Here is an 18,891-nt window from a genome sequence, read left to right as displayed (position 1 = left end):
TGTGTATATACAGACGGCCTAACTAACACGGCTAAATCGACTAAACTCGTCACGCTGATCACTTATATGAAAAAACTTCGTAGAATGTCTGAAGTTTCCTCCTGGCTGTTACAAAATTGTTTAATATATTAAGATATACCAGTTTGGAAATAACAAGTTTACTGTTATACTGTTATACAGTATATACCGTACTGTTGTATAAACTAATATTTTAAAATTTTTGAAACGGAATCTAAGAGATCACTGCATCAATCTTAACAAAATATTCTGGAAAAACTAAGTAAGTAGTTGTAATAGAAAATTATTGTATTTGTAAAAGATTTCTTTGAAAACGAAGTGAAATTTTCCAATTTAAAATTATTTTTTAATTTCATAGAATTTTTGTTTAAACACTATATATGTATATTTGATTAGTTGATATTTTCCAAGGAATATTTTTTTCTTTCTTTCTTCACTTTTTCAATATTAATGTAATTTTATTCAGTAAGTAGCGTTGCCAATGGTATGTGAGGATGCCCACAATGAAGTCACGCATATTGTGACTCACAGATGTAAATATGTATTGTATGTGAGATGTGTGTGTGTTGTAGCATTTTGTTGTTTGGTAGTTACAAAATGCCACTACACTCCACAATGTTCCACTATCGTTTACACCTAGTTAATATTAAAATTATAATAATTAGCTTTCTGATTTAATCCCAATGTTCGGGTCGCTCTCACTGTCTGTATGTTGCACGCCAAGCCGAGGTTCGGCAGATTCTGGGTGTTGCGGCACGACGCACTCCAGCCGGGCCAATTTTTGAAGCCAACACGTTCGAATATTCGCTTCGCACACACCACATCGTCATCAATGTTGTCATCAAGGAAGTCTACGTTTTAGTTCAAACTCAAAATTAATCAAATTCACGGCGATTACTCAAAGTTATTATACTTATCTACTCGTATGTGAGCAGCCGGCTTACCTTCACATTTCTTATCGCAAAGGCCACCTTTGCGACTAACGCGACACCATTCCTTGCTGCTTATCTGAAAGAGTCCGTAAGTGGTGCTGCCGTTAGGATTTCGCTTCACTACTTGGGTGTTCCTATTGCTCTCGTGCTCTATCAGGCAAATCCCTGTCGCGGCGGAGAATATTTCATTGAAATAAAATTGTATTTCTAGCTTGTAATGAGTGGTACTTACAGTTGGAGAGAAACGTTTTGTTGATACCGTATTTTTGTAAAAGCTCTCGCGCCAATTGGCAACGCATGTATTCCTTAGCATCCACCTGAGCGTTCAGCAGAAAACAGCTCAGCAGCAGTGAGGCCAGCAGGAAAGTAAGACGAGCCATTTTTAAGTCTCTGTAAGAAATATTGATGGACATAAGGCACAATAATATTGTTAGTCATAACTCTAGTTGGTAAGAGCTGGTATTTTATATGATTTATATTGTTATGTTTTGTTTAGGGACCTTAACTCGATTTCGACTACGATTATAGCTTTTATCAAACTAGAGAACCAAAAGCTAAATATATTCAGCCAGCCATACACCACCAAAAATACGTCTCATCTGGTAAGGAGTAATGCTCTTTGCGCTCTCACTAACTCTTGGAAACTTCTATATTTCACTATCTATATAAAATATCATATCTAGAAAAATTAACTTCTATACCTTTTTTAAATATCTACAAGAATATCTTGATAAATTGGAAAAAAGAAGTTAGTTTGCCGAGCTTAAGAACCTTGATACAAATAAACATATGAACTTTAGTACTCATTACAAAAGGCAAAAATAGAAAAATTAACCGGTGAATTCTCAGATTAAATTTAGTGAATATTTTTTATTTTCAGATAAGTACATTATAGTAGATAAGCTTATTCTAAAGTTACACACTTATTTTAGCTTATTATGTTTTTTGGCTACGTAATTAGCACGCCGTAGAGTCAAAGAGATGTTTTTTAGCACGTGTCTCCACAAAATATGACTTATATAGCCACTAACGGAACTTAGTTTGCAGAAAATAATTCTAGAACACAGTGAATGAGAGTCAGCACTAAAAGAAGGCTGAAACAAAGTGACCTAGGTGGGATCAGTACTTTTGGTGCGCGTTTTGAGGATTTTTCGGCCAAAGATATGGAACTTCTGGTAGTAGAGCCAAGGTGAGTTAAAGTTATATTGATTGAGATACAAAGATCTGAGCTGCGCCTTCCTGTGTGTCAGCATTAAATCGAGGAATACTTCAATCTCGACTGCAGCGTTTTCAAGACTGTCAACTGCGGTTTTCTCAACTTTCGCCTAAATTCGCTGAGCAATTGAGTACAGGCCGTTAGTCATGCCACAACCATGAAGTTTATAGCAAATCTCCACTCAATTAAAAAAATTTTACGAAAAATTATTTAGTTCACTTGGCTCAGAAATTGAATTTAACTAGAAAATCCCACCCGGGTTATGACTAAGTTGTGCATACTGCTGAGACTTCACGTAAACCGCATTGCATTGCATTGCAGTCACGTTTGTTTGTATGTTGTATAGGGCGACTGTCGAACAATACCTTTGTGCTGTTTACCTTAATGTAGCAATGTAAATCACGAAATTGATGGGAGACTGACAAGTTTAATTGGGTACCCCGAATTGATCGGAATAGAATTGCCTATATACGAGTATGTCCGCATGTAAATGAAAATCAGCAAAGACACAAGTAATAAACACAAAATAATTCAAGGTCAGACACAAACAACAAAAGCAATGTAAGCCAAAACAAATGGGGCGGACATAAATTTGAAGAATGAGCAGGCGAATCACTAATCTTTAATTTCTCTTCGCCAGCTTGTTCTTAATGAGCGTGAATGTGTGTGTGCGTTTGTAATTTGTTGATTGTTTGTATGTATGCAAGTGCGTAAGTGTGCGTGTAAGACGTAATATTTACGTATTATCAGCTGTGGACAGGTGAAAGTGCTTACTTATTACAGCCGCACGATAATCTCACGTGCGCACCAACACATATACACACACAGTGACAACAGGTGAGCGCTGGCTTAGCACAGAGTATTTATTCTGAATATGTGGTATATCACGATTTCGACTTAGCACTTAGACGCGTGGCAACTACAACAACACAGTTTTGGCGAAATGCCTTCAAAATATTTATAATATTATATACATGTATATGTATGTATGTATGTTAATACAATTGTTGTTGCACTTTGCGAATTTCGAATTTGATTAGATGCGATTATTTAGTTGTTAGTTTGAATTCGAAGATGTTTTGTTAATTAATTGTTGTTTACATGGTTTCGTGTTCACTTTTAATTAGTTTTGCTTTGTGCGCGCGCAACAATGCCAACGAAAAAAAAGTGCCTCTGAAGATAGCGACAAGCGATCCGATCGTGCGGCTAACTAAAGCGATGTGCGCTTAATGATCCCAAAGCGGTAACTAAACCGTGAATGGAACATGTTTTGGTCTTTTGTTTTTGTTGTATTCTTTATTTTGAACACTGTTCTGTTTACAATGTGAGCGACAAGCGCCAGAAGGTGTATTGGTAACTGTGTGTTTGTGTGTGTTCGTTCGTTCGTTAATTCCTGCTGGCATAGGACACTGCCGATGCACGCTATCCGGCCGAAACTAATTTGGTTCTTTATTCGTCAACTTTTTTCACGCTAAGAGTGAAATGTGAAAACAATGCTCGAGTTAAATGATCTTAATATGAAAGGGTACTGGAAACCTTTTGCTTCCGTTTTATTTGGCGCTAATTATAGAAATATTTTGCGAAATATATTGGTTGATTCCAATGACTTATTTGATTGTAACATCGTTTAAGTTTGCCAAAATTATTGCCAAAGTATTGTTTTGTTCATCAAAATTTCAGGCTCCCAATACAATAAAGGTACACGGTATATATTTGATTGAGGAATTGTACATGGACACGGCGGTTTCTCCGACACGATTATTTCTTTTACACTGCCCGAACGTCGAACGATTTTTGTAAGGAGAAAATTTAGGCATATTTTTCACCTGCTAAATTGATGACTTAAACCGTTTTAAAAACATCGAAGCTCAAATATCGATGATAGCGCTACTACAGAGAACATTTCTTTACGAAATTATTTCACTTACTCTTAACAATTTTTATTTCTAATAAAGGACCAATAATACCATTTTCGGTAATGATTCGACTCCGGCACGTATTCGAGTGCTTGAAGCTAGCCGTAAAAATATGCCACGGACATTTTAGAAAAGTCACTTTATTCGTTTCAGAGGCGTATGTGCACACACCTACATACATTTTTATTATTATACTTTTATACCGGTTGTAGGTTAACGCCAAGAAACCCATTGCCATGATTCGTGTATAATTAGCATATTATTTCTCATTAGATTGTGGTTAAGCGCAACTTTTAAAACATTTTGTATTCAAAACGCTCTCTCAAACTACCGACGAGCCGTACACACACTTAGAGTATATATGTGTGTATATATATACTTATATGTATCTAAATGTTAATGAGAGCTATTTCGAGCGTGGGTGACAGCTGTTTCGAAGTAAAGCTTCTTACTAAAATGGGTTTTCAAAACATAAGTGAGGCGAAAACGCCGAAATACACACAAATGATATGTGTGTGTATGTATACAAGTTGATCGCTTAAAATTTCATGAAAAGCTTGTTTGTAAATATGCATGTGTGTGTATTTACATATTGACTTTTAAGTTTTGTTTATCAGTGTTGCATGTTTTAAGAGATTGTTCAAATATTTCGTTGTGATAACGTCTTTTTATCGTTTCAATGTTCATCTTATCAACCAGTGATAAGAAACTGCCATATTTGCAAAACAAAAACAATAAATACGCTAAAACGGAAATTGTAAGTTGACGACACTTCTGCATACCAATTAGCGTCCAGCGAAGTGTTCAGCGCATATTTTTACATAGTTGATTGATTTTATTTTTTTAAATGCCTGTACTTATCCTCCCCTTATTTAAGCGCTCTTGAATATGCTTAGTAGAAGTATATGATATTATGCTATTTACATATACATTTTGTTTTAATTTAGTTAGAGTTATATTTCTTCAAAATCGATGAGAAAAATATTTCAGAGTGTTTAAGATAAAAATAAAAAATTATTATAAATACATTTTGAGCTACTGTTTACTTGACATTATCATACAAAATTGCTTCAAATTGCTTTTGTAATACCCCACAGTGTTGATTTTTCTCTAACAAATAGTTTTAAATACAAATTTCATTTATGTATATGTATGTATGTATTTGTGACATAATTTATTGAGCCAATTTCCGCTACTTAAAATCGAATTTATAAAACTTAGAAATAATTTAATAATTTTTACTTAGCATAATTATTATGTACGTATATGTGTAGGCATGTGTGTTTGTAGGTGTAAATTTGTAAGCGCATTCTTCATCGCAAATTCGAAAGCAATTGATGTGGTTGACTTGTATGCCATGTGAAGCTTAAGGGTAAATCGTTTGTTTGTATAAAAAGTCATTATTTCTCATTATATATGTATGTTTATACTATGTGCTCGTATGCACTCAAATTCTCGCATTAGATGTCCTTGTAACATATAGCCGCAAAGCGTGGCTGCAACCTTTTGAAGGGCCACCAGTGGCGGGCTCTAACATTCTCTCTCAGCAACAAGCGCACAAACGTATAACGGCAGATAGGTGTAATGGGTGTGCTCAGCACCTGGAGACGTCGGGCAGCGTACGTCCACGACATTTATTGACCCATCCGGGCCAAGCCTGAAAGCCGTGTCTGTTGAAAATTTGCATGGCACAACGGGAATCATCGGAGATTTCATCATTCAAAAAATCTATGGAAAAGATATAAACAATCAACAATTAATTGGAACTAAATTGAAATACATTTTAGTACTTAAATAATTATTGAAAAACTTTAATAATTAAAATGCAAAAAAGTTGTGCCTGCATATTGTTGAGATAAGGCAATCTTAATGGCATGAGTATTACTCGTATAAAAATGTAAACAAATTATAAATTTCATGCATTTTTCGAAGCTTATAAACAGTGGCTTTTGTTTAAATAATAATTAATGAAACTTAAATTTAAAATTAGTGTACTTAAGGATTTATTGTGGGCAAATTGTCTGACAGCTATTGATAACTTTCAGTTCAACAAATGAGTAACTTCTTGGTGAGAGAAGGACGTGTGCAAAATTCAAGATCGATAACTCAAAAACTGAGGGACTATTTCGCTTATATGCAGACAGACAGGCGAACGGGCTTGACTAAATCGTTTTATCTCTTCACGCTGATCATTTATTGTATATATGCTTTAAGAGTGTCTCCGACGTTTCCCTCTATGTTACAAACTTAAGCTCGGTTCAGGCGCTACAAATCTTATTGAAGTTAAGCGAGAGAGTGAGAAACCCTGATTTGCGTCAGCTTTATCAACAAGCACGTTCGAAGTCGCGCAAGAACGTTTGTTGCATTCACAATCATAAATATGTTAAACAAATTAGACTGATGATAATTAAAGCTTGTGACACTTTCTCGCCGCAAAACATTTACTAGAAATGTAGATAACGGTCAAAGTGTGAAATTGCTTGTCGTCAATAGTGTCGTGTTGTGAAATATTCGGATTAGATGAGTTTGAGATCAGTTCTACTGAGAATGAGGTGGGAGCGATGAGTGTTTAATTGTTTTAAAGGTTTTAGAAGGTTAAAAACCGTGGAAATCGCTAGTGACTAATTGATCAAAATCATGATTATAATTTCATTAGAAAAACTGTAGTTAGACAGTTAGAGTTATTGTGCAAGCATCTGACTTCAGCATTGCCTATAGCACCAGCAATTAAACTGTATTTAATCCATGAGCGCAAAGCAGCGATCTTTTTTACAAACATGTTTTCCAAAAATAGTTTTTGAAGATTTCCTAGGGATTACTCTGCAATTGTAGGTATTTACGTATTTTTATAATTTTTAGTATACATACTTACCTTCACATTTTATATTGCATATTCCGCCCTTTCGACCTTTTCGACACCAATTTTTATTATTTATCTAAAAGCGCGAGCAGGCAAAAAAACAAAAAATTAAAACTTGTCTAACCATTTCACTGGGCCATGATAATCTAATCAGCTGACAAGTAATTCAACTAACCTGAAAAAGTCCATAGCTCACACTGTGATTTGCTAATTGCATAACTTTTGAAGTACTTCGGCCGCTTTCATTCTCCACCAGACACACCCCTAACAAAGAAGAAATTAAAATTTAATATTATTTATTATTTTAAATGTACAGTATTCAAATAAAAATGATGTTGAATAACTTATTTCATAATTTCATAATTTTACATTGTTATATTATAAATTTATGTACAATAAATCACAACTGCAAATTAAAAGTTGTTTCGCCAAATTCAAATACTCACAATTTGAGAGATAACTTCTTGGAAAATCATGAGCCAACAATTCCTTAGCCAGTTGGCATCTCGTCAGCATTTTTGCTTCACTGTGCGTCCACAGGCAGCAGCTCAGCACCACCGATAGACTCAAAATTGCTATTTTCGATTTGAAGCGCATTTTGTATTTTCCGTATTGTGAAATTTGTATTAAAGGCTGATAAGAACGGTTATTCCTAGAACCGACTAAAAATAATTTCCACGTTTGTGCTCTTTTTTGTGTGTGTGTGTAGATAATTATTGCAATGCAAAATAATTGCAATAAGTCGGCACTGTGAATTTATTGCACTGCTCACTACTTGAGGTGAGACTAAAATAACGTTAGGTTAATGAATTCTTTGACTTCTGGAGACGCAAGTTGTTGTTGCATACGCACTTATATAAACACTTTCCGATTCCTAGTACACTATGCTATGCAAATATTGCAAATATGCTGTTGAACTGCGTATCGCCTTCAGTATGTGTGTAAGGATTGCGATCACCTTGCTATGCATCTAGGCCGCGCTAAAGGATTGCGAATGTATGCGTTCACTTTCCAAAGCTTCCACAGTTAAAGCTCCACGCTTCAGTGTTACCGCACTACTGTGGCACAGCCAGAGGAATTAAGGTTTTTAAAGCCTCGGGGGCCGGACCACTGCATATTGCAGCATCACCTCCGCTACTAGACATACCGTGCATGTTGCGGCAATTGTAAATTTTCCACGCCGCTGTGACCACATAATTTGCCACTTTTCGTGCATGCATCCATTTCAGCTAATCAAAGTTCGTTTCGTGTTCTAGCACTGCTCTAAATCATTAGCATAAAGTCAACTTCTTCATCAGCTATCGAGCTATGTGCCTCAGTACCGTAGAATCGCAGACAGTAATCAAGACGAAGGCGTTAAAAATAAACATAATTGGATTTGAATGGCGGTGAAGGCAGCGATAAAGTTATGAATTAAATAATAGACACACACGAGTGCATGGGACTTAGAAAAACTCAACTTTCAATTGTATGTGTTCTCGAAGTCTTTAGAGACTCACTTTCGTTTTCGCCTTAACACTAGAACAACGAAGTATGAAAATAGCAGCACGAACATACCTTTGGGGTTATGTTGAAAATTTTACTACCGAGTATTTGCGCTCGATATAAACATTCAAACGTCTAATTCTATTGGTGGAGGTAAAGGAATTAACGTATCATAATGTCCTTGGAGCTCCAAGCAGACACGAATGGCGTTCTCCAGAAGATTCGACTAAAATAATTGATCAATTATAGGATCAGCCATGGGAAGAACAGAAAGTTTTTCTACAAGCAGAACTGATTCCAGACTCAAATTTGCTCCCCTAAGTATAAAAATATTCTAACACAAAACTAAACCTAAGCGTAGAAAATTATTTACCGTCAATGCAGGTTTAATGTCACTAATTGGCAAATTGGTTTGCATCTAATGCAGTTATTTTGCCAGTTTGTTATGCATCTTACAATCATTCTGTTTTTATGTGTCAAATTGTTGACGTTTTCCGTCTTGACCCAAAAACCATAATGCGATGGAAAATCATCAGCATTTCTATGTCTTGAATGCATATACGTTACATACATATATACAAGCGATAGAGTATCTCTAAATGGTATGTCATTGATTAAATATTTAAAAAAAATGGCTCAAAGGTGAAATGCAAGCTCATCTCTATTAATTAGTAGCTAGAAAAATTTGATATAGAAAGTAACACTTTTGAATTAGAAGACTAAATCTAGAATGGCAAAATATTTTAAATAAATAATTTGCAGCTCGACTACTCTTGCACAATGCTACTCGAAGATCACTTGACATTTCTACGCTAAACGCAACAAATTTTGCTCTTGTCTTGATGAATCTTCGCTCAATAATGAATAAATGCATGTTTACTAGGCATTAGATGGAACTTTCTCTCGAGCCTAGGATTTTCTGCAGAACCTAATTATTAAATCATATAATTGTTGGAATAAACAAGAATGAACATCATTAAGCCAGCACGAAGTCGTAGGCACACACTCGATTCACGCGACAGCCGAAAAGACCTGTAAACCAAGTGTAGAGTTGAGCATTACACCCCATAGACCCGAAGTTGTATATTTTGGCACACATACACCTCACTGTGTGCCGAATCTTAGTGTGGAAATCAACCTAAGAACATATATGCCTGAAATTCTGCGATAATACGGAGACACGGAATTTCCTAAGATAAAATATATATTCTCATCACAGACGTGTATGTGAGTGTGGAAACTCGAGCTAACAAGCTAACATACGACAGATTATCGTGCCTTATTACTGGCATAATAAACACTTAGCGAGTCATTTTAGTATAACATAATTTTCTTAGTTGAAGAATTGAGTGCAGAAATGTGTGACTGAATCAAAATGTGACTAAATTTGTTATGATTACGGCAATTGAGTTCACACGCCCGAAACATGTCACAACATACAAACATATACACATTAGAATGAATTATTTGTCACACATATGCTTGTATGTAAAAAGGAAGTATTTTAATGTTTATGCATCCACGCTTTCTTTTCTTGATTCCAGCCCATATTCACAACAATTGCTCACTTTAATCCTCATCGCTTCAATCAATGCGGCGTTGGGCAATGATTTGCATAATTTGCATGTCGATACAGCAACGACCACAGCCACGCCAGCTATGAACCCGACATCAGCACTAACAACAATCACACTACTAACGAAGAGTTCCCCATATATGACGTCCGCTAGAACAATGGCAAACCACAACAACACTGATGATATGTCCAATGCAATAATGTTGGCAGGTGGCGCTATATCCTTAAAGCCCACACCGGCGTCTATGATACCGCACCCACCACCAGCCATAAAGACGACGGGAAAGCTGTTTAACAAAAGCTTGCCGAAGCGACGAAAGGCGGGCGAAATATCCGCCATTCCCGTTTACGATCCCAGCGTAGAGTGGAAGTGTCCGAACGTCACGAGTTCGCGCAGCCTGGAATGCGGTTGTGACCTGCCGCATACACTGCGTTGTACCGGCGATTTACACGGTTTAACGGTAAAATGGGCGCGTATTTTATAAGTTTTAGCAGATTCAATATTTGTTTGTTTTTGAAATACTTCAGGTGCTTGCGAGCAATTTGAGGGTGTCACCCTATACCATCTCACTGCTAGATTGTTCCTTGAGGAATGTCACCTTCTTGAGTGATGCGAAGATTTTCGAAGGCATATCGCTGTATGGTTTGGTAATTTCATCCGGTGAAATTAAACGCGTACATAAATCGGCATTTTTGGGCATAAAAGGACCTCTGCAAGCCTTAGGAAAGTCCCAGCACTTACTTCTTTAATTTTTTTTTTAGCTGATATATATAAATAAAATCTCTTCACCTTGCAGGACTACCAGCGAATGCGCTCTTAAGTGTTCCATGGAACTCGATATCCACATTAACAGCACTCGAGCGTTTAGATTTGTCCAATAACAAAATAAAGGCTTTGGGCACTTCAGATTTTGTGGGACTGTCAAACCTCGTCTATCTTGAGCTGAGCAATAACCAGATATCTAGCATATCACAACGTACCTTTATGAATTTACGGAAATTAGAAGTATTGAAATTGGGCGGCAACCGTCTGGGAGATTATCCAACAAGCCTGAAGGCACTAACAGCCTGCTATAACTTACGGTAAATTTTACTCACCTATATTATAGGTATGTTATGCTTGAATGGTATCACTTTCTTCAAACAGACAACTTGACCTCTCTGCTAATAATCTAAATGGTCCATTAACTGCCTCCACCTTGCCCGGCTTGAGAAGTCTCGAATCATTGGAGTTAAATCGTAACCTCATTAAGAGCATACAAAATAAAGCCTTGCAAAATTTTTCTGGGCTCACTAGTCTCTCGTTGCGTCATAATCAAATTGACGTGCTACAAGATCATGCCTTTTACGGACTGGGTACCTTAGAAAATCTGGATCTCAGTTTCAATGGCATTGTCGCTATTTCCAGCGCCTCACTACAACATCTGACACGCCTCACAACTCTCGATCTCACACATAACTTTCTGCGTGCGCTCACCTCTGATTTGATCACTCCGTTACCCTCCCTACAAGTCTTGCGTTTGGCCGGCAATGACATTTCAATCGTTGCAAAAAATGCTTTGGATGGCGCACGCGAATTGAAGAGTCTCTCCATGCAAGACAATCCTTTGTCCTGTGATTGCACGATACGTTCGTTCGCCGAGTGGTTACAGGTGACTAAAATACAGGCGGCCGATTTAATAAGCGCTACTTGTGTGACGCCGCCTCGGCTGGAGGGCGCACCACTCATACAAGTGCCATTGGAGACTTTAAACTGTGAAATGGACAATGTGGAGAAGGATAATGCCAACATAATCGAACAGTTAGAAGCGATAACGAGACAAAACCATACGACACATATCAAAGATCTTTCGGAGGAGGTAAGTCACGAGATATCGGCCACCAAAATTTGCAATACATCCCTTTTCTTTTGCAGATTGTACTACACGAACTGCATTTCTCAGCCGATTACGGACTGATACTAACCTGGATACTTAACCTGAGCAAAAACGACTATATGTGTGATGCCATCTTCGTCTATAAAGAAGAGAATATCAATGAAATACTGATCGATAACTCACCGGTAGGTTAGAACAGCATATGCCTATATAAATTGATAAGTAAATATCTCACTCAAGACTTACGAACGCATTCGAAATCGGTTTCATTAATCGAAATAAAACCTTTAAATTTCGTTCCCACAAGGTACAGTTTGCTTCCACAGTATTATTGCGACAGTTGTGTTGAAAAAAGATTACCAGAAGCCTTTATCCTTGGGAAATCTGTATTAATAACAACTTATTTTCAAGGGTTTTGAGATTCATTAAGTCGTATCTATTATATTTTGTCAAAAATATTTATATTGATCAGACAGACTTTTTTTTTGCAGATCCATTGTGAGAGCAAGGTGCTGAATGGCCAGAACACTGTCAGTGTTATAGTACCGGATAGTTCTTCCTTGGAAATCGGAGAAAGGTAATTAGCAATCAAATAAGAAAAAAATTAAGTTAATTAAAAGCAAATTTCTATTCCCTACAGTTACCGTTTCTGCCTCGTTATGGTGCAGGAGCAAAATCACGATGCCGATCTGAATGTAGGCTGCTCCAACATTACAAAACTACAACTTAGCAGCCCGGGCTCGGTGCCAGAAGTACGACAGTATCAAAGGCGTCCATACAGAACTGAGCTGCCTTCATATCGTGACAGCGAAACCAGTTTTGCACCGATTGTCGCACATAAATTGGATGAGAATTTCACGAATTCTAAACGAAATCACAATGCCATATATGAAGAGGCAAGTCAGTCACAACAAACTACACAGCAGCATACATATAATTTCTTGGATTCACTAAATAAAAGTTTCCTGCCCGGCTTGGGTGTTGGCATACTTGTAACATCGGTGGTAGTACTTATATGGGGCGCCACACGCATACGACAAGGTTCGAGCAACAGCCGGCCGAGCACACCGACTGCGACCACCTGCTATGCCGCCTCGGAGCATATAGCGCGCCTAGCTGATGCCGAAAATGGTACGCGCTATTTAAAGTTGCAGGCCACGACCAGTCTTTGAGGAGCCCACATCGATGTTTCAATTCTCACCACCAATTTGTTCATCGAGTGGATTCGGCTCCTATGAATTATATTATAAATATATATACTTTTGTACATACATACGATATATTTCTGTGGATCTGAAAATATGGTGAGTTGCTGCCTATTATATGTTAGTTAAGGATCAGCAACTCTTGTGATAGTACAATATTTGTACCAATTCATTAAAGTACGGTTTTTCATTTTCAATCGATTTTCTAGTTGTAAAGTTAACACTATAGCACCTAAGCCAAATATAAACAAATTGTTAATTCCTCTTTTATAGTAATCTACTAGCTGTAAGTTTATTCGATTTCCACTCTTCTCCTGGTTAAAGAGCGCATTTTTTGATTCCTTGTGCCATAGTTGATCGTTTCCTGTACTCACATTCTAATTTATTAGTTGTTTAAGTCGTAAGTTAGCCTCTCACGCTCATAACTTTTTAAATGAAATGTTTCCGATTTAATTTTGTTTATTTGATTAGCACATACTCATTCATACATATGCATATAATTATATTAACTAATTTATTAACACACTTCCACTAATTGTTTGAATAAATGAAAAATATTTATTTATCAAAAGTTAAGTGTGGGCATTTATTTCAAAATACACAAAAATTAAGATATAATTAAAAGGTCCGTAGATGGTACAATAGTTAAATCTGATTATTTATTGGACAACATTATGGAGTGGAGCTAAATTCGAGGAGATAAATATCAATTAAATTCATTACTTTCTTAAATGCTTTAACAAATGATTTAATCACAAGAATATATACAGTGTTATAATTCTATGGTTAATTAAACTGAAACGTTTACCTTTGCAATATGAAGTCAAATTATTGAGTACTATTCAACGGATGGGAATACCATATTGACAAAAAATAGAAAAATGTACGTGTTAGCTCCTAGTCAGACTGATAATTTCGAAATTGCGTGAAATCAGTCAAAATCGTTCACGTAATTTTCAGAAAGTATTATCTTGGTTAGTAAGAGAAATATGTCAATGAAACTAAGTCTGCAAGCTACTCTTAACATGCGATAAACGCATTTGCTAATCAATCTGAATGACAACGGTCGAAACCTCCATTCAGCCTCCTTATAACGGATATACACTGTGCTTACAAGGCTATCTCTTAGAATGGGAGAGATATAGCATTTTAATGGGACTTCATAAGCGAGGTTTGATATCGCGAAAACCGGTGGTTTACCTTATCTCAAGTTTTTGTAAATGTAGGTATATGTCAACCACTTTACTTTCATTTTACGTTTCAGATGAGTTTTGCTTAGGTCCTGCGAGAGTCCCAAATAAACGGGTTTCGTAATTCAAAATTATTTTCACCCTGCTTTGATGGAAATCCCAGACAGACTGACACAGATGATATCATATTATTTTCTCAAAGCCATTTTTTACATTTAAAACCATAAGTTGATTACTCTTACCGCGTACATAAATAGCGGTACATATACTCGTACGTATAATACATTTATTCACCAATAATATTATGTATGTAACTTAGCCCAATTTCCATAATATTATATTATATATTCATGCAATTGTCGCAGGCATAATTAATACATCGATGTAAGTGTATACATACAATCATACATACATACATTTGTGAGCGCGGTTAACTATAAATTATTTCATTTCACATATATAAATAGAAATAAAGTAATTTAATTGCTGGCAGTCACTAAATTAGCCTTAAATATTTGGTATTAATGATGTTGACAGCGAGAAGTTAACTTACAAAATATAAATTAACAACTATGTAATGTAACACGTATGTTAAGTATGTATCGTGACTCAAAAATTATTCGTTCAATCGTAAGACTATCGATTGATTACCCGTTAATCAATTTTTCACTTCGTCCTTTCGTCGTTTATTTATTGGTGATAGTTTTCCGACTCTTCCACTGCAGAGTATTCGAATGTACGTAGATATGTGACTAAACATATTAGGAGTACGAGCCTATGAAAGCACCTATTATATAATTTTTTTTTCAGATGAATGGGTATATTTAAATTTAGATTTAGATTTCACAACTATTTAAATATTAATGTGGAGTCATTGACTCGCGGCATGTGTGCGCCGTCGGCATGACTGATTTATGTATAAACGTACGTCATTTGCTAGTCATTGCATCATTTTAATGTGGAAATATTAAGGTAAATTAAAAATTGTCGTGAAATTACAGCTAATGTGTTTTCATTATCAAACATTCGATTAACTCTTTAAGGACATTTATTTTAAATTTTAAATCAGGTAAACCCATTGTATAGTAAGACTGCTTTCGTACTTGGTCTTGATTTTCTAATGATTCAGAGCTCAAATCAAACAGAGTATACTGAAATGTTCTTGATTGGAAAGTAGTTTATATTACAAGTGGTCTATGGGGTTCAACTTGAGTCTAGACACAATCTTCTTCAAGTTATAAGCAATATCATAAACATTTTGTAGAGTGGCGAATCAAACAAACAACTCTCTTAAATCCAATAGATTAAAATAATCTCTATAGCACTATAACATAGCTCAAAAATGGCATCAAAAGCAAAACAAACTTAACCACTTTTTAGGTGATCAGCAGTACTTGTTTTTAAAGAGAATTTTAACTCGAGTTTGTTGCAACTTTTAAAATTATTATAATATTACGAATTAATTATACAACAGTAAAAATGTACCGTCATGGCATTTGCCTCAAATCAAGAGAACAGAAGTGTTTAACCAAAGAAAGACTTCCACACATCCAAGGTATATACAATAAATAAGCATAGCCCTTATTTCAAATTTGAAATTCACAAAGTACTGTTAATGTCTATAATTAATACTCCAATGCATGTTTTCTATTTGCTTGCTGTTTGGAAGTGACGTTTGAATATTTAACAGTATAGAAAATAATTGAGAACAAATGAAAGCAGATGTAACCAGCGTCGTAGAGCGAACATCGGGGTTTGGGGTCGGATATATTATGCGAGCGCCGCAGTTGTAGAAACAAAGAAATACTTCGACACATCCAAGGCATATATACCCCTTTATATACTAAATAAAAGCTACGTGCGTCCATTTATTGATACATATTATCTTTTTTTATTTCGAGAAATATTAATTTAATTTTTTTCATATATGTATATTTTTTGTTGATGAATCATTGTTGTGAATCATTGGAGAAAAAAATCGGCAAAAAGTTTTTGCAGAGCCAGGGAGAAATTGTCCCCGATCTCCCACTGCTCTCTCCTTCACTGGACGTAAAAAATTTTCAAAATGTACTGGCTTTGTACTGACTTGTATGTGTATATAAATGCGTTTGGAACGAGTAGGTGTGCTTAGGCAATGTGTAGGAGGGTCTTTCAAGCATTACGAAAGCAACTACAACTAATGACGTCATAGCATAGCGGCATCATCATTTTGCCAGAGAAAAGTAGGCACGATAAAAAGCCAAAAATAATAAAAATTACGGCACTTTTGATCGTTTACTAAATTGTTTTAACATTAAATAAATTATACCTACTCTGCAGGGGCGTGTACTATTTTCGAACTGTTGAATAATGTGAGTAAATTTAGAGGGGAACAAACCCTTCCATGCCTTCTTTATGTCACTTGTGTGAAGAGCTTCAAGCAAAATGTTCTTATTGGCAACATTATACGATAGGACATAGTTCTAGGTTCTGTAACAATAAGAAATTTGGGTACCGTGATGACTAGGATATTTTTATTTTTTTGTCTGCTTGAAGCTCCTCTTACAAAGCCTTTATATCTCAATAGGCGCTACTCGTATACATATGTATGTATGTATATACTTAAGTTGGCTTCTACGAGACCATGCTAACTACTTCTAAAATTGAACTATTAAATTGCCCTAAAACCTATACAAGTACTTACGAGTATATACACTGTGTGGAAAAGGAATGAAAAGTGAAAGTGCTCTCATTGCAACGAGCTCAATTTCTATTTCACAGGTAATTTGCTAATTTTAAAAATGTAAATGCAAATGTCTGGCAAAGGCAAGCCAATGCTCATATGCAAATGTGTGAGTTTGTCAGTTTGTAGGTGCGCTCATTTCAAGGAAACCAACCAGTCTATCCTCGCGCCGTGCAATACACACACATAAACGAGCATTTAAATGCGATTAGCGGCACTTCACATGTCGCACGCAATTATGGACATTTCCACCTACTTACATACATACATACATATACAAATACACATTATATAATAGATGTAAGCAGCACTCCCCCATTTGACTAAAGGAAGCATTGACATAAGCGTATGCCCACGTGGTATGTGTGTGGGTGTGCACATTTGTACAGTTATTTGTTTAATTTTTCTTCGCACTTTTTATTGTTGTGGCCACACAAGGCTAGTGACTATGGCAGCTAGCGAAAGTAGCGCTCGACCGACGCGGCGTCGGAAGGCGCTAACCAAGCCAAATATCCTTGCGTACGGCAGCGTGGTCAGCTCAGTTCGTGTCACGATTTTAGCGTAGCCACAACAATGTCGCTGATTGTCGCACGCGCCAAATAACTTTGCCAATTATCGATTTTCACTTAATAATTTTGACTGGTGGCCATTAAAAATCGCAAACAAACCGTCCGAACTATGCTCTATGGGCGAGCATTTCGAGTTTCGGTGGATTAGCGCACACTTAAAAATCGAAGTTCATTGTGTGCCGATGTGTAATAGAATCTCAAAACGGAGCATATAAAGTTATTTTGAAATATTTTGAAAGACCAGTGACAGTGTTTGCCGCACACATTGTTGTTCTATGAGTATGCTGGGTTTCGTGTATCTCTTCTTGATACTCGGCTGGATTCTGATTGTGTTGTTTCTCAAGTGCAAAAAGTCGATCACACCACATTTCGCCTTCACCGAGCACTACACGGACGCAATAGCGGCGGGTGAGTGAAACTTAAAACGGTTCACATTAAATAATTATATTTCAAAACAAAAATGCGCTCATATATAGCTCAACTGACTTGATTTCACTAATATTTGCTAGGTCGTCGGCCATCAGTTCATATCATAGAATTACCACCAGACGAAATGGATAACGAAGAACAATTTTTAGACTCATATCATCAGCAGAGTAACAGCTTGCGAAGGCATTCGAATCGTTCGCAACGTTCGACGCTGCCCGATGAGCGCATTATAGAAACCACATATCCCACAGATGCGGTTGTGAATCCAGCGTATATGCACGACGAGGAATACATCATCAATGGTAATTATGAAAACTTACTCGAACCAGGCACCACGCCTAAAAGTATGCATTTACAGATAATTCCACACAATATGCACAAACACAAGTAAACTCACGGGTGGAAAGTAAAGCAATCGAAAGTAGAAATGCAAAAGTCAAAATTTATTTTTCTCAACTTTCTTTATTGCAGCGCCACCACCTTCATATGAGGAAGTTATGCGCCAACCGGAGGTGTATCCCAAAGTACACCAAAGCACGAGTAAAGTGAGTGACGCGAATATTTAAGACCCACCGTCGCGCTGCATCCCTCCGGTTTCTCTTTTACTAGACGGACAGTGTGTGCGCTCGACAAAGTTATGGGTTACCTCTGTGCGTTGAGTGTGGTGCGAATCTAAAACGCGTGGTACATGTGCCTGCATATACATACATACACATATGTGCACATGAGTGTACATAGAACCTTCAGCTGTGATTTTATACATAATATAATACAAGTTTAAATTTTTATAAATGTCAAATGTGGTTTAAATATATATAATAAATGGTAATGAAGTCTGCATTGATCCGTCTAAGATCCGCTTGCGAGAGAGAGAAATACGTGTAAATGAAAGATTA

The 18,891-nt window shown here is 36.4% G+C and overlaps 4 protein-coding genes across 5 annotated transcripts; 2 read left to right on the top strand and 2 right to left on the bottom strand.

The window, feature by feature from the left end:
* Nucleotides 1-285: 285 nt before the first annotated feature.
* Nucleotides 286-4,436, bottom strand: LOC106617910 (lysozyme c-1). The gene is made up of 5 exons (XM_070108517.1): nucleotides 4,286-4,436; nucleotides 1,183-1,340; nucleotides 963-1,115; nucleotides 721-869; nucleotides 286-654 (listed from the first exon to the last, which is right to left on the bottom strand). Exons 1-5 carry the CDS (start codon nucleotides 4,318-4,320, stop codon nucleotides 649-651), a joined length of 501 nt encoding a protein of 166 aa, XP_069964618.1. The 5' UTR covers nucleotides 4,321-4,436; the 3' UTR covers nucleotides 286-648.
* Nucleotides 1,994-13,656, top strand: Lrt (Leucine-rich tendon-specific protein). The gene is made up of 8 exons (XM_070108518.1): nucleotides 1,994-2,139; nucleotides 9,972-10,464; nucleotides 10,532-10,725; nucleotides 10,799-11,086; nucleotides 11,151-11,862; nucleotides 11,919-12,065; nucleotides 12,372-12,457; nucleotides 12,521-13,656. Exons 1-8 carry the CDS (start codon nucleotides 2,021-2,023, stop codon nucleotides 13,050-13,052), a joined length of 2,571 nt encoding a protein of 856 aa, XP_069964619.1. The 5' UTR covers nucleotides 1,994-2,020; the 3' UTR covers nucleotides 13,053-13,656.
* Nucleotides 5,107-7,539, bottom strand: LOC106618295 (lysozyme). The gene is made up of 4 exons (XM_014236023.3): nucleotides 7,389-7,539; nucleotides 7,118-7,206; nucleotides 6,955-7,018; nucleotides 5,107-5,810 (listed from the first exon to the last, which is right to left on the bottom strand). The coding sequence occupies exons 1-4, from the start codon at nucleotides 7,537-7,539 to the stop codon at nucleotides 5,677-5,679; spliced, it is 438 nt and encodes a 145-aa protein (XP_014091498.1). The 3' UTR covers nucleotides 5,107-5,676.
* A 3,736-nt stretch (nucleotides 13,657-17,392) lies between the features above and the next one.
* On the top strand, nucleotides 17,393-18,888 carry LOC106622127 (uncharacterized). 2 transcript variants are annotated; one of them, XM_036367407.2, is made up of 4 exons: nucleotides 17,393-17,974; nucleotides 18,076-18,297; nucleotides 18,354-18,401; nucleotides 18,467-18,888. In XM_036367407.2, exons 1-4 carry the CDS (start codon nucleotides 17,842-17,844, stop codon nucleotides 18,559-18,561), a joined length of 498 nt encoding a protein of 165 aa, XP_036223300.1. In that variant the 5' UTR covers nucleotides 17,393-17,841; the 3' UTR covers nucleotides 18,562-18,888. The 2 variants fall into 2 exon arrangements, with proteins under 2 accessions (XP_036223300.1, XP_014096725.1); XM_014241250.3 differs by lacking the exon at nucleotides 18,354-18,401.
* The last annotated feature ends 3 nt before the right edge of the window (nucleotides 18,889-18,891 follow it).

This window comes from Bactrocera oleae, chromosome 4, assembly GCF_042242935.1.
Source record: "Bactrocera oleae isolate idBacOlea1 chromosome 4, idBacOlea1, whole genome shotgun sequence".
Taxonomy (NCBI): Eukaryota; Metazoa; Arthropoda; class Insecta; order Diptera; family Tephritidae; genus Bactrocera; species Bactrocera oleae.
Note: the sequence above shows the minus strand (reverse complement) of the source record. Positions and strands in the feature narration are given on the sequence as shown.